The sequence below is a fragment of the Sorex fumeus genome, unplaced genomic scaffold (assembly GCF_029834395.1).
Source record: "Sorex fumeus unplaced genomic scaffold, SorFum_2.1 ptg000061l, whole genome shotgun sequence".
Taxonomy (NCBI): Eukaryota; Metazoa; Chordata; class Mammalia; order Eulipotyphla; family Soricidae; genus Sorex; species Sorex fumeus.
Window position 1 is genome coordinate 18,384,367 of NW_026606118.1, and position 26,961 is coordinate 18,411,327.

The window sequence follows — 26,961 nt, forward strand, 5'->3', positions numbered from 1 at the left end:
CCTGAGATATGCAATGATCTTAATGTCATAAGAAATTTTTGAATGCTTGTTATCTACAAGTACTTAATCTTGTTTTTAAAAAAATGTTGACCTCTCAGCACAAGAAGAAATAAGCACTCTAACTACTGATTCACGTTAATATTTTTAGGTTAAGTAAAATCTAGAAAGCAGGACCTCTTTAGTAAGAAACAGTTTGCTACTTCTTTACTATAAATGAATTCTTTTCTCTTTTCCCTCCTAAAATGGGAATTAGCTCCAGTTCTGCTAAAAAAAGTCTTTAAACAAACAAACAAATGAGCTCATATGAAGGAATGCAAAAACTCTGCACAGTAACAGTTACTTGTTACTTAGTCTTAACTTGATGAGAAAAATAAGAACATTTTATTGACAAGCTTTTTAATTTTTCTATCGCTATCTTAGTGTTCTGAATCTTTTATTCACTAGTGCAATATAAAGTATTAATTTAGCTAAGGAAAAAGGGAATTTCTCTTCATCATTGGCAAATATTTCCCAAGACATTTTAGCAATCATTCTAGTGATTAGGATTTAAGTGAGTTCAGAAACTCCAAAATTTCTTACCATATATTGCATACATGCAATGCTTCTCTTCTTATGAAGAAATGGCTCTAATATCAATCCTGGTTTAATAATTTAATAGATTTCTTTATTGCTTGCAAATTTCAGATACCTCTCTCCTGTTATGAATTAAATTTCCTCTTGCCATTGATGTCTGTTAGACCAGAGGGTTGGTATTGGTCAATAGAATGTTTTTGAAGTACATGTGCAGCTTTTAGCAGAAGCTGTAAATCCAGATTAGATTATCCACACTCTGTTCCCTCGCTACAGTGATCAATTTCCAAATAGAAGCTCTTCTACGAGACTGGCTGACAGGATAGAAGATAGAGAAGGGGAATCTTAACTAATGCATGGGTATCAGTCTTGTTTGAGAAATATTATTTATTGTTATATGACATTAAGCTGAGGTCACTTATTACAAAAATAGATTCTATCCTATCTTGAACAACACAAATAAAAAGGTACTTAATAGTAGCAAAGCTACAATAACAACAAAAACAATAAACTATCAAACATGAGTCATATAAAAACAGATAGCAGATGGCAAGGAACCTGTGACCAGAATTAAAAGGACGTGAATCCATTATCAGCAGTGGGGAAATATTCAATAATATTGTTACCCCCTAAAATCTTGAGAGGTGGGTGACACCTTCTAATGGACTTACATATTTTAGGAAAGGAGGTCAGAAAATCAAATGCACAGAGATAAAAATGGTCGTCATTCCCATTTTCAAAATTTAAAATATCAAACTGAAAACATTCTTAAGCTACAAAGGACAAATTAAAATTCAGCTCCATGGCAAGAACTGAATCAAAACTCATTTCTTCTCCTGAGGTTTCTGAAGCAAGAGATTTAATTGGTGCCCATAAACTTGTTAGACTATGACAAAATGAGAGATGCCTTTGAATTTGAAGTCTCAAGGTTCCCAAAGTTATGTCTGGAATGTGAGTCATAAAAAAACTATTTTACCAACATATGTTTTGACTGAGTGACCATTTTAAAAGAAAATACAATTTTTGAAAGATTTTTACAAAAAAAAATAAGCTACCAGTCTAGATTAAAAAAAGACTGTGGTCACTGGAGATTTGAAAGTTTTCTTCAATCTTTCAGGGTGAAGAAGCAGATTGAAAAAACTGTAGGGGGGCTGGAGCTATAGCACAGTGGGTAGGGCATTTGCCTGCCTTGCATGAGGCCAACCTGGGTTTGATTCCCAGCATCCCATATGGTCCCCTGAGCACCACCAGGAGTAATTTCTGAGTGCAGAGTCAGGAGTAACCCCTGTGCATTTCCGGGTGTGACCCAAAAAGAAAAAAAAACCGTAGGCTCCCAAAGGAAAAATCCCCAGTGACCATCAGAAAAGGTGAAGGAAGAAGCTGAACAAAACAGGCCCTTCCTGGGATGGAATGTAAGGGAGTTGGAGAACACCAGAATAGACACTTCTCTCAGTTAACACACAACCCACTTAGGAAATCTCCCAACAAGGACACTTGCAAAAGCTTCCTGGCAGGCTATCAGAATTTCTACAGAACAATCACTGCTGTGTTTGTTGCAAAAAAAAGATTTGGCCTTTTCTGGAAGAATCTGTTTACATTTCTTGCAGTGTTTTGCCATCGCATTGCAGAGGGGGGTACAGCTCCATGGCTCAGAACATGAGACTTTGACAGAGGAGGAGGCATCTTTGGACCCAAAGAGTGTAAATTGTATGAAGAAAAGCGATTCAATAAATTCCAAGAAGGAGAGAGTGAAAGAGATTCTACAGTTGTTCACAGTTGCCACTGCTTTCTCTACTCAGACATCAATCAGACCAGGACTGAGAGTCTCTTTTTGACCAACAATATTACTAGACGGAGGGAATATTGCTTCCAAGTAGAAACTCTCAAAGCCAGAACACGATGCTCCATACCTTCTTCTCCTCTGTAATTATGAGCATTATTCCAAAAATGAAAACATGTCAAATCTCATCCTGGTTTTCAAGTGAAGATATTCTAGATAAGAAGCAGCGAATCCCTGCGGTGCTGTGTGATTTAAGGGTCAGTAAGATTTTCAGGCACAATACACAATACTTGTGACGATCGTCACACCATGTTTACTACATCACAGTAATCTGGGAAGCACTTAGTACTGAAGTACTAGCTTACATTTTTTTTTTATTCTCGTTTCCTCAGACTCTATTCTAATTTTTGAAGGTCAGGAAGATGTCAAGTTTTTAGTTAGAGTTCTAGTTACTCTCTGTACTACCCTCAGGCCAGAAGCTGTAAAATGCAAAGCCCACTCTACCATTTTCTCTTAAAAGTCTTGACATCTTTCCAAACTCTGCCTGCATTTCTGTACGCCCCAGTGACTTTTGATATTTGTAGTTGTAGTTTGTCCTTTCTGTTTGTACCATTTGCGGCTATTCTACGATAACACTAATACAATATAAATTTATGCCACCAGAAATAGTGCTCTCATTTAAAGAACAAATCCCTTATAGTGATGGACAAGGACCAGCAACACCTGACTCTTCTTGAACTCCCACATCACATTTTGTCTCATCCTCCATTTACTCAGAACCCACTGATGCTGCCCTGACAGAATTATTCCAACTTTGTTATCCTGTAAGATATTTAAATTTGTTTTCCTGCCTGATGTTTCTAATCCTAAGTCTGCACTTATACAATTGCTCATTTTATTTCTTTTCTATTTTTTCTCTTTTTCTTTTCTCTTTTTTTCCTGCCACCTGATTGTTGGTTTAAATTTACAGTATTTGTCAGAATTTTTGTACTAGTTGAGTATGGCTATGAAAAAAAACCTATAAATAACTTTGCAGTTCTCAGTGACCTCTAGTATAATTCTAACTTGAAATCTGGCAAATACTCTGCAATGTTCGCTTTGGTGATTTCTTTGAGGATTTAGCTTTACTGACAAGGATAACAAGAAGAAAAATAAATGAAGATGATTACATCAAACTGCAAAGCTTCTTCACTGTGGAAAAAAATACCATCATTAAAATGAAAATGCATCATAGTAAGTAGGAGAAAATATTCCCACACCATAACCTAACAAAGGATGAGTATCCAAGTTTTCTAGAAAAAAAATCACAGAACTCAGTAGCAAAAATAAAAAAGCAATGAATCAAAAAATTGGAGAAGGGCTGAAGAGAAACATAACCAAAGAAGGCAGACAAATCACTAAGTGGCACCAAAGGGGGAAAAAACAAAGTTTGTTGTCACTCATTATCTGGGAAGCACAAATAAAAATGATAATATCACCATACCACTGCAGACAGGCAAGAATAACCTACATCCAACGATCAGAAACAAGTGTTGGTGGAGATGTGTAGAAAAAAGGAACCACTCATCTACTGTTGGTGGAAATGTAAACAGGCTTAACATCTGTTGGAAATGGTGTAGAGATTCTTCAAACAAACAAACAAAAAAAAGAACTCCCATATAAATCATCAATTTTACTTCTGTATCCAAAGAACACAGAAAGACTAATTTTTCTAAAAAAAAAAAATCTATATACGACTTACACTATTCAGGTCTATATGCAGGACCCAGGGCTGAGATCTCCAGGCTGCTTGGATCAGGACTGGGCCTCCTCCACCCAGACTCCCCCATCTTCTAGTAGCTAGGCAGTTACACCCACCAACTGCTCCTGGAGATCCCGAGACTATAAAATCAAGCTCCCGGAAGAGCGCAGCTGCACTGATGGCCTCAAGACCAGTAGATCTTGCTCTCAGTTCTTACTCTTGGTAGCCTGCCTGCCGGCAGGGCAGAGCCTGAAAATCTCCCAGTGCCATATTCAATATGCCAAAACCCAGTAACAATGATGGGTCTCATTCCCCTGACCCTGAAAGAGCCTCCAATGTGGCACTCTCAGGAAGGACAAGTAAAGAGAGGTTTCTATAATCTCAGGGCTGGGACGAATGGAGATGTTACTGGTGCCTACTCAAGCAAATCAATGAACAACGGGATGACTGTGATACAGTGATATACAAACCTATGCTCATTATACTGCTATTTACAATAGCCAGATCTGGAAAAAAGCTGAATTGCCAGACTTATAAACAAGAGCATAAAGAAGACATGGTTATATGCACAACTGGATATTAATCATTAGAAACTACGAAATCTTGCCTTTACTACAAAATAGTAGGAACTGGAGATTATGCTAAGGGAATTAAGTCAGAAAAAGAAAAAAAAACATACCAGTTTAATTTACTCCTGCAGTATATAAATAAACAAATAAAAGGAATACAGAACATTGTCCATTAAAAACAAATCTTCAGATTGACCACAGAACTAAAATTAAGGAGGAAAAGTAGGTTGAAAATCTTCAGTGGATTTTGATGATGCTAGAATGATACTTAGGTTACCATGGGGTGATAATCTTGTACCCCTAAAACAAAAATTTACACTCTTGTGAAACCAATGGCTCCTCAATAAAAATAAGTGTTAACATATATAAAAGTCATAACTGGTAAAAAGAATTTTTAACAACTTTATTGTGCTGATTCAGTCCCACATTTGGATGTGTGGGAAATCAGTCACCCAAATCAAACCCCCAAGATCAGGACATTGTCCTTGATAAAAACAAGTTAAGCCTAGTTTAAACAATGAGGGCTGTAAAGGTTGCATGAAAGAGATTTGTATTGTCAAGAAGAAAATATCCTGCTAAAATGGAATAACAAAAGATGACCAAGACTTGAGGGCTTGAGTGCTCTAAAGGTAATGGCCAGTTGTTTTTTACCTTATGGTCACAGTTATGCAAATATCTCAGCTTTGTACTTGCTTCATAATGACCTTGGTAGTGGGTGGGAGTCAGGGGGAAGGTGATGTTAAACTAATAAAAGAGCCAGAACTTTGTCCTCCCTAGAAGCTATCAAGGCTAGCTTGCTGTACAGCATGCTTATCTCTGTCTCATCCTTGAGCAAACCCAGCTGAATCAGGGTTAATGGGACCAATTTGACTGGCAGTTTGGCAGTGATGTCCCGAACTTGGAAATATTGATGGGCCTAATTTAGTCACTGTTCTTCAAATTGGAGAACCTTCCTTGACTGTTACTTGGGAGAACTATGATTATATAAGAAAAGTCAGAGAAATGCAACATTGTTGGCTTTGAAGAAGAAGAAAAAGGACCTAACTAAAGCCTAATTTAGTCACTGTTCATTCAAATTGGAGAAACTTCCTTGAATGTTACTCGGGAGAACTATGATTATGTAAGAATAGCCAAAGAAATGCAACATATTTGGCTTTGAAGAAGGAAAAAAGGACCTTAACCAAAGAAAGCAGTAAGCCTCTTGAAATAAGAAAAAAACAAAAAAATGGTTCTCCCCTTCAGCCTTTGTAAGGAAATTTAACTTTGCTTTTAGCCCAATGAGATCTAGTCTACAGAAGAGTATATATTAAAACTATATGTTTTAAAATGATCACATTTACAGTTATTTGCTATGACAGCAAAAGAAAATTAATACATCTTGTGATTGTTCAGTCTAGACACAAAGAAATAATGTTTGGACATGATGAATCTGCTATAGAATGCTAATGACCCAAATGCAAAACAAGTTTACCAATAAATAAAACAAGCTAAAGAGATTGATTCAGCATTAGAAATCACTAAGCTTTCATTACTTATCACAGCTGCTATAGCCAGGGTCAAAATCTTGGCAAGCTCTCTACTTGGACAGTGAAGGATGGTTTCAAATTTTGAAAATTAAAAAATAGAAAAAGAAAGAAAGCTAAAATTTCCACAAATTTTAGTATTACTTTCTTTGTATCTTTGATATAAATGCCTCAACCGAACCCAGAGAATCAGATCTAATTTGATATGGCATGGAACTCAGTATAATTGAGTTTGTTTTAAAAAGCTTTCTTGATAATTTTAATAAGTCAGATTTGACATCTTCTGTTTTGGGCTAATAAATTTGTGTCTGATTTTTGCTAATAAATTATCCCTATGGATTATATTATAGAATTTAGTTGGCCATAAGGGCTGGAGAGATAGTACAGCAGGTAGAGTGTTGGTCTTGCATGCAACCAACCTGGGTTCAATCCCTAGTATCTCTTATGACCCCCTTAGCACTCCCAGAAGTAATTTCTAAGAAGAGATAAAGGAGTAATCCCTAACCATCACTACTTGTGCCCCCCAAAACAAAACAAAAGAAAACAAAAGAATTGATACAATATTTTTACAGTAAAATTGATTTTAAACAAGTTCAAATGGATCTTATTTATTAATATTTCTAATAAAGTTTTTAATACTTTCTCCCTCCCATAGAGTATTCATGGATACCCACCAAATATTAAAGAGATTTGTATTGTCAACTATATTTTCACAGCTGGAGAAACTGAATAAATAGAAATAAATTGCCTATGTAAAATTATACCACATTGTCAAATGCCTAGATGAAAAAAAATAAACAGATCCAACTCTACTTCATACAGCAATTTGGTATGGGATTGGACAAACAGTACCAGTATATAAAGTCTTCTCTCCATGTAAACTTCTACAGATAGCTAGAGACCTAGAAACTAGACTGTCAGTACAGATATGGACTACTTAGATAAAGCCAAGCCCCATTTATCAGATAATAAATGTTTATTAAGACTTAAAGTATGGGACTTGTTTTTAGAAAGAGCAGACTCCAGAGAGTTTATCATTGAGGAAATTTGATTCAATAACAATTAAAAAAAATCACAAGGAGCTAAAGAGAGAGTAAAGTGGTCAAAGTGTCTGCTTTCCCTAGCCATTCTGGGGTTAGTCCCTGGTATCCAATATGGTCTCCTGAGGCCCAAATGCAGTGATTTAATAATTATATTTAGTAGCTATTATAATCTAAGATTCTTTGCACATAGGCCAAATATAGTAAAAATAAAATTTCCCTTTCACCTTAATCTTTACCATCAAAAAGCTGAAATAATGGAACATGCTCTCAATAAATAGTTCAGAAATATCACTGATTCAAGTTGCCGTGTTAGAATTTGATCTTTTTCTTGAAGTCATGAAATTTACATACAAATGGTACTACATGGAAAGTATTATGCTAAGTGAAATGAGTCAGAAAGAGAGGGACAGACATAGAAAGATTGCATTCATCTGGGGAATATAAAGTAACAAAATAGGAGACTAACACCCAAGAATATCCAAGATAAGTACCAGGAGGTTCACTCCATGGCTTGGAGGCCAATCGCACATGCTAGGGGGAAAAGGCAGCTCAGATAGAGAAGGGAGCACCAAATAAGGGGTGTTGGGAGGATCCTCCCAGAATGGGAGATGCGTGCTGTGAGTAGACTCTAGACCGAACATGATTTCCACTCAATGCCTCTTTTGCAAACCACAGCATCCAAAAGAAGAGAGAAAACAAAAGGGAATGCCCCACCACAAAGGTGGGATGGGATGGGATGGGATGGGATGGGATGGGATGGGATGGGGGGAATGGGGGTGGATATGAGGGATACTGCGATTATTGGAGGTGGAGAATGGGCACTGGTGGAGGGATGGGTACTCAATCATTGTATAATTGAAACCCAAGCACAAAAAATTGTAAGTCTACAACTGTATGTCATGGTGTTTCACTAATAAAAAATAAAAATAAATAAAAAAGAATTCTATCTTTTTCTGATGATTTCATTTCATCATCCTGTTATTCGTCGATTGCCTCGAGCAGGCCCCAGTAACGTCTCTTTCATCCTAGCCCTGAGATTATCTTCAAGGCTCTTTAGGAGAACGAGACCCATCACTGTTACTGGTATTTGGCATATTTGGTATGCCACGGGGAGTTTGCCAGACTCTGCCCTGTGGGCAGGCTACATTTGATAGCCTGCAAGTTTGTCCAAAGTAGGAATGAGATAATAAGATGTCATAAAAAGATGCCTTGATAAGATGTTGCGCAGCCGCGAATGCGGCCGCACGGTTCCGGGAGCTGGATTTTATAGTCTCTGAGTCTTGGCCGTTGATGGGATTACATGGCGCCAGGGGGCCAGGTGGTGGGTGTGACCCCCGCCTACTGGAATTTGGAGGATCTGGGTGGAGGATGCTCGACTCCAATCCGAGTAGGCTGGGAGATGATGTTTCTGATGATGTTTTCCAAAAAGGTAATAATGGCATACTATTCAGCTATACAAATTATATTAAATCATAAAATGTTCGCTACATGTATGGTATTAGAGTGTATCACATACTATGTATATAGTAGTAAAGTCAGTCACAAGTAGTGGGACAGAGATATAGAGAGATATTTCTTATAGGTGGATTACAAGGAAATATATAGAATGGTAAAAAATAATAGAGCATGAGAATTGGCTTAAAGAACAGAACTTAAAATGCAGATGAATGGATCATGAATTTGTGAAAAATATACATAAATCTCCTCTCGGAGACCCCGGCAAGCTACAGAGAGTATCTCACCTGCACAGCAAAACCTGGCAAGCTCCCCGTGACGTATTCAATATGCAAAACACAGTAACAACAAGTCTTACAATGGAGACTTACTGGGGCTGCTCGAGCAAATCAATGAACAACGGGAGGACAGTGCTACAGACAGTATACATATATCTATATAAATATATGCATGCAATGGAAAGAGAACAAAACTATGCAATTTGCAGCTCCATAGATGGAACTAGGGGATGTTATGTTGAGTGAATTCTATTAGAAAGAAAGGGAGAGATATAGAATGGTATCTCTCATATGTGGAACTTAAGGATACACAGCAAGGTAGCAACAAAGGGCCGAAAACAACACAGTGGGAGAATTGATAGACAATTCAATTGGTGAAGAGAGTGTTGAAAGGAGGTTGTTCATAATGCCCAAAAGGAGAGAGAGAGTATGGGGGAAATTGTCTGCCATAGAAGCAGGGGAAGGATTGGGATGGTGGGAGGGATACTGGGCACATTGATGGTGGAAAATATGCACTGGTGGAGGGATGGGTGTTCAATCATTGGATGACTGAAACTCAAACATGAAAGTTTTTTGCTGTATCTCACAGTGATTCGATTTTTTTAAAAAAAAGAAAGAAAAATAAGAAAGAAGGGAAAAAATGAAAGGAAGGTTGTTGAGGTTCTTGTGGGAGGGAAATTGGTACGCTGGCGAAGAGTGTGGGGTTAAAATTGTATACATGAGGAACTATCATTAACAATATAGTAAATCACAGAATCTCAATATTTCTTTGTAAATAAAGAACAGACTTACCAAGGACAGGGAGTGACAATGGGGAGTCTCAGTGTGAAATTGAGAGGGTCCACTGAGATAATATTGGAGGAAAGCAGAACTCTGGTAAAGAATGTAGTGTTGGAACATTGAATATGTGTAACCATATCATTAACAGTATTGTAAATCACAGTGCTTCAAATAAAAAATAAGTTAAATATATACTGAACTCAGGATCCAGTCATTTCAATTCTTAAATTTACCCTAAATATATGACAGTACATATCTTATATGAAGACTCACATGAATGTTTGTAAGACATATATTTATAATAATCTTATAATATTCATCATCAAGTAAATGGATAAATATATTGTGAAGTAGCTATATAATAAAAAACTAATTAAAAATAATTATGCATGCAATATAATATTGTGCAGAGTGAAAGAAGGCAGGAAAGAGTTCAAAGCATAATATTCCTAATAAATTGAAGAACATATGTTGCATATTGATGATAATTACAAAAAAAATAAGGTTTGTGTGGATTGGGCTAGAGAAGGGTTGAGAGCAGTGGGAAGGAGAATTTTTTTAATCTTTTTATTTATTTATTTATTTATTATTTTAATTTTTATTAGTGAGACAACATGAGGTAGATTTGTAGACTTACAAATTTTTGTGCTTGGGTTTCAATTATACAATGATCAAATACCCATCCCTCCACCAGTGCCCATTTCCCACCACCACGGATCCCAGTATCCCTACCACCCCCCACGCCCCCCATCCCACCCTGCCTCTGTGGCAGGGCATTCCCTTTTGTTCTCTCTCTCCTATTGGGTGTTGTGGTTTGCAAAAGAGGCAATGAGTGGCAATCATGTTTGATCTATAGTCTACTTTCAGGATGCTTCTCCCATCCTGGGAGGATCAGGAGGGAGAATTTTTAATGAATTATAAAATAATTTGAAGGACAGTCAATTTATTTTATTGATATGGTAATGGTTTCATTGGTATCACCCATGTGGTTTACTATTTTTAATTATATCTGTGTAAAATTATTAATAATAGGAGAAGTATAATAATTGAGATATACTCCAAGTATATGTGATCACACTCATGAAATGCTAACTTAAGATAGTTTGAATTATAACTCTACTTCATATGGTTATCTTAGCAACAACTCACACAAAGATATAAAGTACCAAATTATATTCCTAGTGAAGATTCACACAGTTTATACGATACAAAATCATACCACAAATAACTATTTGGAGCAATATAAATATATACTAGCCTCATTGTCAAGGTAAACAGTTTATGGAGAAGAATCACTATGATGAAGAAATGATAATGAAAGATGAAGAAATAGAAAATTAAGACATACATATGATCAGTATGAAGAGTGAATAAGAAATCAAAGACTTCCCACCAAATGAAACCACATTGCTTATTAGTGAATTCTAATATACATTTTAAGAATCATCATCAGTAATTTTCGAATGTTTCCTAGAAAATAGAAAAGAAAAGCAGACACAAATTTATTTTATAATGTCAACATTCTGTATCAGAAACAAACAAATTTTTCCTGCATACAAATTTTTTCAGAATATTGTCTAGATTATATGGGAAAGTACTAAATTTAAGGTATATACCAACTGCTTAGTAAGAGAAAACTGGTATCATGAAGTTTATCGATGGATGCAATAAATTCTAATAACACTAAGTCTATGAACATTGGGCCAATTTCTAAGTAGTTTATAAATATAAAGAAAAAATCACTAGTGCATCTAACATTTTATAACTAAATCAGATATTTATATTTAAAAATGTAATAATTACTGATTGCTATTAGAATGAGTATTGGAGACCATAAATAATTTCTTTTTTCATACCTCAAATGTTTATCTACTTGACTATAAGAATCACTTAGATCACTTAAGGAACAAAATTATAAATATACAAAATAAAAGGATAGAAGATATATTATCTAATAATAATGACTTTTTTTTAAGGATGTGGGCCACATCTGGTAGTTCTCAGAGGCTATTCGTGGCCCTGTTCCCTCAAGTGACTGCTGGCCATACCCAAATCTGGTGCTGAGGATCAAATTTAGGATTGGCCAAATATGATGTAAGTTTATTTTACCATTATCCTTCTAACCAGAAGATATAAACCTATATACGCTATACTAAAAGTTTGTAAAGGTAAAGGTGAAGGCCCTCCCGTTGATCATCGATTTGCTTGAGCGGGCCCAGTAACGTCTCCATTGGAGACTTTGTTGTTACTGTGTCTGGCATATCGAACACGTCACGGGGAGTTTGCCAGGCTCTGCCGTGAGGGCGAGATACTCTCGGTAGCTTGCCGGGCTCTCTGAGAGGGGCGGAGGAATCGAACTCGGGTAGGCCATATTGGCCGTTGTATTATCTAAAAATTCATATATTTAAACCCCAATATTTTGTGTGATCTTGTTTTGGAGAAAGCACTTTGTGGAGGTAATCAGGTCTTGAGAATAGAGCTCTTGAGGTAGAACATTTGAGCCAAATTTTCAAATCCAAAGAGAAGGGCTTCATCATAGGACATCATAGACAGAATTAAATTAAACTCAATCTCAATTTATAGAACACCTTAATCTGGCTCAAACTTAATTGAACTAACTTTATCCAATCTGATTAGATAATTCATTAAGTTTGACACTTTATAAAGAGCAAAAATATTTCAAAAAGTAGTTCCTCAAACCTTAAAAAAGAAAAAAAGAAAAATAAAATGTGAGTGGTATACTCATACTGAAGTCTTTACATTTTCATACCAGACTAGCTGTTATTTTCTTACTATATGAACATTATCGATGCAATTCTGATACCTTTATTTATCTTAAGTAATATCCAGGTACAAGGATATATAACTAGCTTTTATAAGTATTGACTAGGGGCAAAGGATGTGACATAGTAGAATACCTGGTGATGACCCTATTAAATTCATAGTTAATGTATTGCAGACTATAAGAAAAGTTAATATTGACATATTATAAAGTAATAGGCTCTTAAGTGACCCAAATTTGTCAAATTCTTAGACTAGTAATTATATTGTTTAAAATTCATTATTGAGATTATCTGAAAATAGTACACAACAGCAGCTGTTAAGAATTCTCCCATATTATATTCACTTGGAAGAGACCTAAGTATCCAACAAAATTAAATTGTTGAGTAACTATACTATTTTTATTGGATAGAATATTATGGAGCTCTAAAAATGGTGTTTTAAAGGCCGTGCAGCATGTCAACAAAAGTACAATATAATTCTAAATTATAATAAGAGAGCATTATAAGCACAATAGGATTACTATATTCAATAAAAAATGTAAAAAAAACATAAAGTTACATGCAGTGCTGGTAGGAGTTGTTTTTTAGAATGCCTTATTTTCAAAACCTTAGAAATATTCATGTCTTTTGATTGAGTAATACAATTTCTGGAACTATAATTAAGAAAATTATCCCAGCCAAAGAAAAAGTTTAGGAAGAAGAATTCTTATTACATCACAATCATTGTGCTTTAAAGAAAAAAAAATTGGGAAGAACTGAAAACAGTCCAAGTCTGTAAAAATAAAATGGCCAAATACAGTATCACTTATATTTGCTGAATTTAATGCAGCCATTAAGAATGAAAGTGTGTATGATTGATCATGATTACATAAAAAACATTCTTCTTTCTTACATTTTTGTCTCCAATTTGCATTTTATGAGCATTTCTTTGATCATAAAATTAGCAAATATTACAGAAGAACAAATTAAAAGCTCCTAGTCACCCACCAGAGCAACGAAATCATGGACCACTAGTCCTTCTGGTACTGTACAAGATGCTCATCCCCCTACACACAGCTGCCCAATAGTTACCTGTGACATATGCCAGTGGGGACATACCTCGGCCTCTTATACTGAACTCATGCCCCCAACTACACCACAGTAATATTAACTCAATCCTAGCTCCAAACACTACTGTAGCACTGTAGCACTGTACTCCCGTTGTTCAACAATTTGCTCAAGCAGGGACTAGTAATGTCTCTATTATGAGACATTACTAGTTTCTGTTTTTGGCATATCGAATATGCCATCATTCCCACAAAAATGGAAAAAAAGGTTGCTGTGGTAACAAGAAATCATAATCATAGATGGAGTCAATGACATTGAATGCCCTCCTGGGCTAGCCCAAGAAACTTAAAACAAGTAGATAGTAACGACAAATTGGATTGGGTTAAGTTGGGCAGGAAAGGAAGAGAGCACCAACCAGCAGGTTCTCTCAGAGAGCTCCCTGGTGGCGTGCCAGGAGTTGGGTGTGGGGTTGAGGTGCGGGGGAGGCTAGATGAGTGAATTGGAAAGACTCACCCTCACATTGCAACAGTTGCAGTGGGAAAGCAGAGCATAACCCAACCACACTTAGTGAATGAAAAGAGCAGCCGGGAAGACTCAATGGGTACTATAACCAGCTCTATAACCTACCAGATAAGACCTTCAGGAAGAACTCACACTATTAAACATACACACACCCAGTACTGACTAGAAAAATACTTAAAATACCTACTAATAGACTTAAAGGAAGACAATGATAGCAACAAAATAATAGCTGGAGACTTCAGCACCATTTTATCATCTTTTGATAGAACAAGTAGACTAAAATTCAGCATGGAGGAACTAGAGCTATAGCACAATGGGTAGGGCACTTGCTCTGCATGTGGCTCAACTGGGTTTAATCTCCACCATCCCATATGGTCCCCCAGGCACCACCAAGAGTGATTCCTGAGTGCAGAGCTAGGGGTAACCACTGAGCATTGCTATGTGTGGCCCCAGAACCAAAATAAAATTAAATTAAATAAAAATTAAATTAAAAAACTCAGCAGGAAAATACTGGATTTGAAGAAAGAAATGAAAGAATTGATAAATTTGTGTCCCAAAAAAGACAACCCAAAATATTGATGAAACCAAGGGCTAGTACCTTAAAAAATAAATAAGATTTTGAAACCACTAGCAAGACTCACAAAGAAATAGAGAGAAGTCTGGTAAACTGTATTGAAAATGAAAGAGACGTCACAACAGATACTAGAGAAATTCAAAGAGTAATCAGAGCTTACTTTGAAAATCTTTATGGCACTAAACAGGACAACCTAGAAGAAATGGATAAAACCCTGGATGCCTATAACATCCCAAGGCTGAAACAATATGATTTGGAACACCTAAACCCACCAATTAATATCAAGAAAATAAAAATGGTAACCTGAAGTCTCCAGAAGAATAAAATTCCAGGACCAGATGTGTTTACTAATGAGTTCTTTAAAAGAGACCTATCATCAATCCTTTTCAGCCTCTTTCAGAAAGTCAATTTAACAGATATCCCCCAGTTTCTATAAAGCAAACATTATCCTGATTCCAAAAGCAGGTAGAGACAACACTAAAAAAGGAAAGCTATAGACCTATATCCCTAATAAATACAGATGCTACGATCAACAACAAAATACTAGTAAACTGAATCCAACAACACATTAAAGAGGTCATATACCATGACAGAGTAGGTTTTTATCTTGAGAATATAAAGATGGTTTAATATATGCAAGTTAATCAACATAATACTCATATCAATACAGTTAAAAATAAAAACACTAGATAAAAACATATGATCATATCAATAGACACAGAGAGAGCATATGACAAGACCCAGAACCCATTTATAATAATAAAAAACACTCTAAATAAAATGGGAATTGAAGGGAACTTTCCTCAATATAGTTAAAATCATCGACCACATGCCCTCTGCAAACATTGTAATCAATTCACTGCTCTCAGTGAAAACTGAGAAACTTCAGGTGCAAGATAAAGCTGCCTACTCTCACCATTACTATTCAAAATGAGAAGTTCTTGCAATAACAATTAGGCAAGAAAGAGATATTAAGTGAATCTAGATTAAAAAAAAAGTCAAACTCTCACTATTTGCTGATGACTTAATATTAAGAAAACCCTAAAGGCTACCAATAAATCTCCTATAAATAACAGACTTACATAGTAAAGTGGCAGGTTACAAAATCAACATGCAGAAACCCATGGCTTCTCTAGACACAAATAATTAAATAGAAGAGAAAGAAATAATTTTTTATTAAAAAAAATTCAATCCCATACACAATTGTTTACAGAAAGTCAACTATGTAGGAGTCAGTTTAGCAGAATAGATAAAAGACTTATACCAAAAACAAAAAAACCAAACAAACTATAAAACACTGCAAAAAGAAATAAAAGAGGACAGGAAGATATGGAAACATCCTCTATTCATAGATCAGATGGATAACCATTTTTTAAATGACAATACTGCTCAAAGCATTATGTAGATTTTATGTAGTCCCTATAAAAGTATCCATGATATTTTTCAAAGAAATAAATAAAACACACCTGAAATTCATAAGGAATAAGAACTCTCCTTGCCTCAAATAGCCAAAGCAAACCTAAGGGATTGCTAACCCTAAAAAGGGAAATAGCACTTTCCAAAGTGTACTAATTAAAACAGTGTGGGAAGGACAGACTCTTAGATTATTGAAATAGAATTGAGACTCCAGATACAAGTCTAGGTATTTGAACACTTAATCTTTGATTACAAAGCAAAAAGTACGAAATGGAGCAAGGAAACCCTCTTCAATAAAGGGTATTGGAAAAACTGGTTGGCTTAAAGTGGAAAAAGAGAAGTACTCAAGACCCCTTTCTAACACCAGGCACAAAGCAAAGTAAAAATAGACTAAAGACCGATATATAACACTTGAATTATAGATTACATTGAGGAAAACATACATAATAAATGTCCTAGCAACAAAGCAAAAGACATTTTTAAGGACTCACTGCCATTGGTCAAGTAAGAGGAAGTGGAGATTAAAAAACATGGGATGGAGACGCATGCTGAAAGTAGAATATAGAACAAACATGATTCTCACTCATTGCTTCTTTTGCAAACCACAACACCCAATAAGATAAAGACAACAAAAGGGAATGCTCTGCCATAGAGGCAGGGTGGGATGGGGGGGATGGAGGGTGGAAAGGATACTGGGATCTGTGGTGGTGGGAAATGGGCACTGGTGGAGGGATGGGTATTGATCATTGTATAATGGAAACCCAAGCACAAAAATTTGTAAGTCTACAACTGTACTCATAATGTCTCACTAATCACTTAATCACTTAACTTCCCGTTAGTCGTCGATTTGCTGGAGCGGGCGCCAGTAACATCTCCATTTGTCCCTGTCACGTGCTAGTGTAGCCCAATGGTGTCTGTTCGCTCTAGGAACATGAAGCGCCTCAAACTGATCGTTCATGATCTTGATGAAGAAGTCTGACCATCTGGTAAGTGGGCGGCCACGCGGTCTTTTGACATCCCGTGGAATCCAGTCGGTAACAGCTCTAGTCCTGCGGTCGTCTTTAAATCTTATTACGTGACCAGCCCATCTGATTTTTGACACCTTGGCAAACGAGACAGGGTCCCTGATTCTTGATCGTTGACAGATGTCGGAACTTTGGATTCTTTCTCTCATTTGAGTGAAACGTGATATTCCAAGCATAGCTCTTTCAATTCTTCTTTGGGAGACCTGAATGGCGTTCTCATCCTGTTTGCATAGGGCCCAGGTCTCTGAGGCATATGTTAATGCAGGAAGAACAGTGGAATCAAAGAGAAGTGCCCAGAGCCAGAGGTTCTTCGTCCTCTTAACTATTTCTTCGACGTTCTTGTAGGCGTTCCAAGCCACTCTCTTCCTCCTGCGCAGCTCGGGTGCCAGGTCATTTGTCATGTTGACTTCTCGACCTAGGTACACATAGCTGTTGCATTTGGAGATGGTCGTTCCTTTGAGAGCGAATGGGGCATCAGGAACGAGGCTGTTTCTCATAAACATTGTCTTCGTAAGATTCAGCTGTAGTCCTACCTTTCCACACTCACGGTCAAAGTTGGCCAGCATTTGTGCTCCTTGGCTGATGTTTGGTGTTATTAAAACAATGTCATCAGCAAAGCGGAGGTGATGTAGTTGCCAACCATCTATCTTCACTCCCATTCCTTCCCATTCCAGCCGTCGCATGATGTTCTCGAGGGTGGCACTGAAGAGTTTTGGTAAAATGGTATCACCCTACCGAACCCCTTTCTTGACATCAATGATTACTTCTTTGTAGAATGGTGAGATCCTGGTAGTGAATCCGCAATACAGCTCACGGAGGATCTTGATGTATTGGGCTTGAATGCCCTGAATGGCTAGGGCTTCAGTGACCACTTCCGTCTCAACAGAATCAAAGGCCTTCTTTAAATCAATGAACGTTAAACAGAGCGGCATCTTGAACTCCTGAGAAACCTCAATGAGCTTGGTTATTGTGTGGATATGGTCAATGGTGCTGAATCCTTTGCGGAACCCAGCTTGCTCACATGGTTGTCCTTCGTCTTGTGTTCTGCCAATCCTATTTAGGATGACTCGAGTGAACAACTTGTAGATGACAGACAATAGGCAGATTGGGTGATAGTTGCCAATGTCATGGATGTCTCCCTTCTTGAACAGTAGTACGGTCCTGCTGGTTTTCCATTGGGACGAAACCTTGCATTCATACAGGTAGCGAGTGAAGAGCCAAGCCAGTGTATTGATGAGTACTGATGGCAGATTCTTCAGGTGTTCAGGTCTGACCTTGTCTTGGCCGGGTGCTGTTTGTTTCTTTACCAACGAAATGGCGTGTCGGATTTCAGAAGGGAGAACATTGGGAATGACATATCCATCCTGTGGAATTTGGTATGTCGGCAAGTGGACATGGCTATCAAAGAGATTTGAGTAGAAGTCATGGATAGTCTTCTCCATTGCCGTTCTGGAGGATGTGATAGATCGATCAGGACGTCGAAGAGCAGTCATCTTGGTCTTGTAGTTGGCGAAGGACAGACGGGCTTTACGAATACTTTTCCCAGCTTCTGTCACATCTACCAGCACTTCTGCTCTTCTCTCTTTGAGGTCTTCCTTGATCACATCTCTGCACTGCTTTGCAAGCTCAGACGTTCGCGTGCAGTTGCCTGAGGCATGCGCCAAACCACGCTTGCGAATAAACTCAAGAGTTTTCGAAGACAGGCATCTTTTTGTGACTATCTCTCTCTTGGCATTCCTCGCACAATCATGGAGGTGCTGAACCAGTCGATCATATTCCTTGTCAATGTTTTCAACAATGGCATCTTCCCATGTTGCTGCAATAGTGCCAAAGAGCTCCCAGTTGCTGGTCATTCTGGGAGTTCTCTTTTTAAACATTGCAGCCCTTTCTCCCCGCTCTGTGAAGTAGAATTTTGCATGAAGGAGACGGTCGCCCGATCCTGTTTGAAATTTTGGGACAACAGCGACATCAGTCGGGCAAAACCGTCGATTGAATATGATGTGGTCTATTTTGTTGTGGAATCGTCCACTGGGAGACTCCCATGTCCAACGTTTAGATTCGGCCTTCTGGAACTGTGAGTTACTGTGGATGGTCTTGGTCGACATGATGAACTCAGACAGTCTCTCACCCTGTTCGTTCCATTCTAGGCCATGGGTCCCAATGTGAAGTTCTTCAGCTGATCTTCTCAGTCCTATCTTGGCATTAACATCACCCACAATGATCTTGTAGAAGGTGTGGTCTTCTTTATAGAACTTCTCCAACTCCATGTAGAACTTCTCAATTTCTCTTTCATCATAATGAGATGTTGGTGCGTAGACACCGAAGATAGAAACTGCCGGCAGTGAGCCACATCTATTCAAATGTACCGTACCATAGGAATTGCCGTACCATATTTGATAGGGTTCAAATATGGTAACACCTACGAGGGCGATTAGAGGTCACCCCAAAAGCCTCTATCCCTCTCGGAAAGATTGGCAAGCTACCAAGAGTATTCCGCCCACACAGCAGAGCCTGGCAAGCTATCCGTTGTGCATTCAATATGCCAAAACCAGTAACTACAACTGGTCTCATTCACCTGACCCTGTAGGCTTCACCTACATAGCAGCACTGAGAAGGATGAGAGGGAGAGGCCGATAAAATCTCAAGGCTGAACTAGGCTGCCACAACGAAGGAAGACAAAAATGATCGTCTGTACTTTCAATGCACGTATGCTAGCATCAGATGCATCCATCGAGGACCTGATCGTACAAGCGCGAAAGATCAAGTATGACATCATTGGTCTGACCGAGACAAGAAGGCACAAATCTCACCATGACGTTTTCGACACTGGAGAAGAATTGTTCCTCGGAACATGTGATAAAAGAGGTGTCGGAGGCGTCGGTGTCCTTGTCAACACAAACTTGGCCATGAGCATTGATTCATTTGAATGCCTAACAACCGGAATCGGACATTTACATTTGAATAGATGTCTCACTAATAAAATTTTTTTAAAAAATGGGACTACACTAAGTTAAAAAGCTTTTGAGCCTCAAAGGAAATGATGACCAGAATTAAAAAGACACCCTGCAGACTGGAAGAAAATATTTTCCTGCCACTCATCTGATAGAGGGCTAATATCCAAGATGAACATATATATATGTATATATATAGCACTTTTACAATTTTACCAGTAAAAAAAAAACATAAACCCCCATCAAAAAATGAGGGTGAGGAGATGTACAAAAACCTCCTCAAAGAAGACATACAAATGACCAAAAGTCAGTGAAAAAGATGCTCTCCATCATTAATCATTAGTGAAATGAAAATCAGAACAACAATAAGGTATCATTTCATACCAGAGAAAACAGCACACAACAAAAGAATAAAAATAACCAGTAATGATGGAGGAAAAAGGGACCCTCATCCACTGCTGGTAAGAAAGTTAACTGTTCCAGCCTTTTTCAAACATTTTTAATCCCATGATACACTAAACTAATTAAGCAGTGGTGTAGATTTTGCATGAAGCATTTTTAAATTGACCTTATTGGTTCCTAAATTCTTCAGTCTGGACTCAGGACCCTTTTATACTCTGACAATTCTGCATATATGAACTCTTTATGTAAACAGTGACATATGAGATTAAGCTCAAGAAAGGTTTCTATGGAAACTAGCTGCAAGATTAAAACTTTCCAAAACACCACAAGTGACCTAATTAAAAGGGGTAAAAATAAGTGACAGGAACAGTAGCTATCAATAGTATGGAAAGGTTAATTCTACTTCCTCACACTAATTTTCATAGGTGTATCTGCATATTCATATCCACAGGGAGCTTGGCAAGCTCCCCGTGGTGTACTTGATATGCCAAAAACAGTAACAATGATGGTCTTCATTCCCCTGACCCTGAAAGAGCCCCCAATATGTCATCGGGCTACACTAGCACATAACAGGGACGAATGGAGACATTACTTTGCCCACTCAAGCAAATCGATGAACAATGGGGTGATAATGATACTGATAGTGATCTACATATTCACTAGAAGACTATGAAAATAATTTGATAGTCAAGGATCTCAATTATATAAGAATCATTTTAAGTTTATATTGTTATTCAATACATTAAAGTCAATTTGTTTCAAATGTGAAGATTAAAAATTATTCATAATTGCCCAAATCTGGAAGCTACTCAAATATTCAAAAACAGAAGATTGAATACAAAATATCATGATAGTTTATATACTTGCCATAAGAAAATATAAAATCATAGGATTGCTACAACAATGAATGGAACTGGAAAGTATTATGCTAGGTTAAGTCAACTGGAAGTAGACTGAAAGGAAAGCAACTGATACATAATTATCACTCTAATATGCGGGATATAGAAACACATAATAAGGGAACAACAAATGACCAATAGCTACTTGACTAAAAACTGTTGCACAGAATAGAGTTTATCATGACAATAAGATGTGAAGAAAGGGATGTGAGTGTTGAGGTGGAAAACAAAAGGGAGAGATATTCTGAAACAATGGTCAAGGGTAACAGGTAACAGGTATGTGTTGGAATATTTTATGCATAAAATCCTACTATTGGAAGTATAAAGTAAGTTGACATGAGTGTATAAACACATAAATATCATAGACAAACACAGCTAAGATAAAATTTTAGGATCTCTGAAACAGAAAATATCAGTACATTTTATGAATTAATTCCAGATAGAAAAGATGTATGAAATGTCTGGCTTTATGTTGAGAGAGGAAAAGAGAGAGAGAGAGAGAGTCAAAATTTCTGACTTTACAGAAAGAGAGGGATAGACACAGAAAGATTGCATTCATCTGGGGAAGATAAAGTAACAAAATAGGAGACTAACACCCAAGAATGGTGGAGATTAGTACCAGGAATTTTGCTCCATGGCTTGGAGGCCAGCCACACATGCTAGGGGAAAAGGCAGCTCAGTTAGAGAAGGGAGCACCAACAAAAGGGTGTTGGGAGGATCCTCCCAGGACGGGAAAAGCATGCTGAAAGTAGACTATAGACAAAGCATGACTGCCACTCATTGCCTCTTTTGCAAACCACAACACCCAAAAGGAGAGAGAGAACAAAAGGGAATGCCTTGCCACAGAAGCAGGGTTGGATGAAGGGATGGGGGGTGGCAGGGATACTGGGATCCATGGTAGTGGGAAATGGAGGGATGGGTATTTGATCATTGTATAATTGAAACCCAAGCACAAAAAATTGTAAGTCTACAACTGTACCTCATGGTGTCTCACTAATAAAAATTAAAAAAATATATTGTACTTGTGACAAAAAAATTTCTGACTTTAATAGAACTAAAGACAAAGGAAAATGTTTACAACTTGACTCCATAATTAAATAAAAATATGCTTGTTTATTAATGATATATAATGATATCTTTTAAAATTTCATTGAAAATAGAGAACAAAATAACATAAATTCATGAATTTCAAATTACATCCTAAAGGTAAAAATTAATCAATTTCATATTTTAACCTTTATCTACATGTACTGTGACAGTTGAGAACCTAGCATTTGCTGTACATGGCTGCAAAATCAAAAAAAGAGCTCATATCACCAAATATTTTTGCTGAAAATCTTGAAAGACATCCAAGTATTTTTTAAAAAGCCATATTCTGAATTTCACTAATAAGACACAATGCCAGAGTCACACATAGTTGATCACTGAGAAGATTGTCAATTCCTCTGAAATCTTGTTCCTGATCCTTCTTCAACCTGCATTTCCTGGAATCCTCCCCATCTGTCACTGACAACACTTTCCTGTTGCTCAATCCACAGCCATTGCTAACAATTCTGTCAGAAGCTCCTTTTAGCTCTCCTTCAAAGCAGATATCACTTCCACCAATTTTGCTTGCCAATCCATGAGCGAATCTACTACGTTCTCACTTGTATTCTTACAACATCCTTCTCATTGCTCTGTTTCCTTATGCATGTTTCCCCTTAATCAAGACTCAACAAAAAAAGTAGAAAAAGCAATTGCATTTTCAGAAAACATAAGGAGAGAATATCTCTGTATTGTTTGAACTTCCCAGTGACTTCCCATCTTACTCAGATGTCAAAATCATGAACAACTTCATAAACCACAGTGTTTATATAGTGTAGGGGGAAATTTACATATGTATGCTTTATTTATTCCATGTAAATTTCAAAATACATTAATATAGAATTGCTTTAAAAGTTTTACTAATAATAGGTGAGGCATTATTTTTCCCATAATGAGATCTAAGCAAAAAATAAAATTTAATGTAATATATTTTAGATTTCAGAGTTGAAAACTTATATATGTAAATGAGGATAGATTTTTATTATATTTCATTAAATGATTTTAATTTCCTTATTTCCTATGTCAAAATCATATAGTAATCACCAATTGACTCTTACTGATTTCTGATTATTCTATTTGCCACTTCTTAAAGTAGTATTGAAATTAGCAACACAAAGTAAAATTGCCTAAGGGAGCAGGTTGGGATTGAAAAGGAAACTGGGGATATTGGTGGAGGAAAATTCACCACTGGTGGTGCTGGAACACTAAATGCTTGAAACAACTGTGTAATGAGCAACTTTATAAATCACAGTGTTTTTAATAAAAATTAATATAAAAAAATCTCACCAGGGCAAGTTGAGTCCTACACTGTCTGCTCCCCATATGTCCTCTGCTAGCTCTCCATGGCTCTCACAGGCTCCAGCAGCGCTGAGAATCTTCTTGCTTTTCTATTAAGCCAGACACTGTGGTTCCTAAGTCTACTACTATACTCTCTGGGATGCCCTTTCCCAGAGCTTTCATGCACTTTCCCATGGTCTCCATACATGTATTCAAATATCACCTTCACACTGACGGTAATGATAAATTTTAATTCTCCCTTCCCATCACCCCATCCCAATTCTTTGTATTGCACAGTATTCCAAGAGAATTGCCAGAACTCTCAATTTTTTTAAGTTCTGAAGGACTTAAAAAATAATTCAGGAAATAACTAAAGAACAATAAGTATATTATTAAACCTCAATTCTAAAGCAGTCAAACATTGAATTACTGAGGAGGTATATGTTCTAATTCTATTGTTGCTATTAATTATATGAACCTAGGAAAGTTAATCCCCCTTGATTGTCATGTTCTTTTTTTTTTTAAATAATAAGGAGAATATGCTGGAGAGTCTATTGCTCCATTAGAATTATAAACCTCCACTGGATTTTTATTTGAAATAAAGAAGTCAATAGATATATGTGTTTCAGAGATCGATTCACTGGTTAGCACTGTTCTATTCCTCTTCTGACACTCTGCCAGATTCTATTTCTCAGCTGCCCAATAAGGCATACTGAAAGCTTTCCCCTAAACTAGACTGATTGAAAATAGATCTACACTAGCCACTTCTCAGTGAACTCTGCTGAGCCTTACCAAGTGAACATATATCACTGCCTTTAAATATATTGATATTTTAGGATTAGGGAGATAGTTCAAAGTCTCGATAGCTCAAAGTCTGGCATTTTTGAGGCTCAGAGCTTGAACTCTGACAATAAATACCCACCCATGCTTAGCACCCCTGGCCCAAGCATTAAACAAATTGGTCCACACAGTGAGTCAGAGTACCATCAGGAGTGACTCCCTACACCCCTGAGCACTGCTTATAAATTTTAAAAATTATTATATTTTAAAGAATTTTGTAACACTGAAAGGTAAGTATTAATAAACCTATAAAGATATATAATTATCCATATTCACATTACATTATCAATACCATCTTCAGTTGGTAATTCTCTCTATAACTCATGTATTATTTTGATTTTGTCAGAAATACCACAAGTTATCTAGATCAAAAATTGTATATTAAATACATATGTCCCTTATTAAATACACTGTTTTGTACATGATGGCTGAAGTAATGAGTGTATGCATGAATATGTTCTAGATCTTTCTAAATAAACTCTGTGTGGGTTCATCATGGGAAATAAACATTTACACTACTGTTATATAATTCAAATTTGGTCATGAATAGAGTCTTTAATGTATGCCCATCATGGGCAATCCAGTATGGATAATGGGCTTATGGTAGATCACAAATACCTATATTGGCAGTATAGACAATACTGGAAAAGAAAGGAGATCATCAATGTCTCTATGTAACAATAACATTTACGAGTTTTCCATATTAACAAGTATGAGTTATGGTAGATTTAGGGTAACAGAAAGACACATACTGTATAGTTCACAAAGTCCTGAGACATGGAATAATAGGCCAACAAACAGTGCATTGGAAGTATCTGTCTCACTGAGAACCATCATTTCTGCTTACAAATGAGAGTTTTATGTCACCTCTGAGCACTCAAAGGTGTTAGTGGCCATGCTGGATAATATTCTCTCATCTTCTGACTTGCACAGTCAAAGCAAGCCATAAAGAAGACAAAGGGATCAAACCAGTGCTATTTTGGGTTAACTTCTCTATAATACAACAAATTCTTCTTCCTTTAACTTGAAGACCATATTCCTGAACTCTCCATTGTATTTTACTTTACTTATGTTATTATTTGTTCCATAAGTAAAAAGCACTCTTTCTAGAAAGGAGAAAAGTCAATTCTTGGGCAGGGAGTTTTGGATAGGGGTGGAGGTAGGGCAGAAGAGAGGGGTGAGCATATACATTTCATCTTCACTCTAGCTATCTCAGAAATATTAAGAATAAATAACAATCCTTGGATTTCTATCTTGTTACTTTTAACAAGTTTCAATGGGTTCATATATGAACCAACTTCAGAGCTACTGTGTTGTGAACATAGGTTACCTGTGCAGACTTTTTTAAAGTTGGGATTTTCCAGAAGGTGTCCAGGTAGACGGCACTGGAACCGATGTTGCCAGAACTCAGGGAACCAGGGATTTCTTTTATTTGTATCTAGTCTCAGTTTCAGGAAGTAGTCATCAAATGATCTGACTTCTGGAGATTGCAGCTTGATCGTGATTCCCCCGTTGGCTTCCACTTCATAGCCTTCAATGACTTCATCTCTGTCTGCCCATCCATCACTGAAAAAAATCAGAGATTGAGTGGAAGAGGAAAAAAAAGAGTCTCACAATAGAGTTCAAGAGTTAGGCATAGATCAAGCAGTTCAACAAGTCTGAAAATCAATCTTTTAGTCCACATGCTACCTATCCGTGAGGTTCTATCTGGAGAGTAGAAAATTGTGAAATTATAGCACTGTTTCTTTTACACAATAGTCAAAGTGATAATGATCAACTAGCTCTTGATCATATTCTGCTCATCAGTCTCTGTAGTATAATTTACTGCATTGAATCAGTGACCAGTGGCAGTTCTATTGGATATGTGACCTGGATACAAGCAGTTTGATTCCTGAGTCCTTTACAACCAAATCACAAAACCATTGATCACTAGCTAAAACCAGAGGAGAATAAAACCCTGGCACCTTAGAGTAAGATCTCGGCAAGGTTTCTGGGTTGCAATTAAAGCTGCTCTGTGTGCTGCATTCCATGGTGTAGAAAATTGACAAGTTAGCTCAGAAACTTACAGACCTGGTAATTTGCTCCTGGATATTAATTAAACCTGCATATCTTAGAAATGAGTAGATGCTTCTTATCCCCTTCATGCAATTTTAAAATAATAACTTTAAAATAAAACAATCTCACTTCTAAAAAGAAAAAATAATTCTCTTGCTCATTAAAAGGACTTCACTGAATTTTAAAAATGTGTGACCCTCTATAACATTTACATCTGCATTAGTGATGAAGTTTCAACTAATTTTAAATATATATTGGGACCAGGTCAAACCTGGTCCCTGTGGGCACTTACATGTGAATGGCTGTGATCATTTTCTCATTGGGTGTTAAAGAAAAAAATCACACCA

General features: G+C 36.9%; 1 protein-coding gene across 2 annotated transcripts in view; it reads right to left on the reverse strand.

The window, feature by feature from the left end:
* The window catches only part of GRM1 (glutamate metabotropic receptor 1), a 493,073-nt gene that overhangs the window by 127,534 nt on the left and 338,578 nt on the right, over positions 1-26,961 (reverse strand). For both annotated transcript variants that reach the window (XM_056126175.1, XM_056126176.1), the window contains exon 3: positions 25,890-26,125. In XM_056126175.1, coding sequence (XP_055982150.1) covers positions 25,890-26,125 — 236 coding nt within the window. The remainder of the gene's footprint in view (positions 1-25,889; positions 26,126-26,961) is intronic.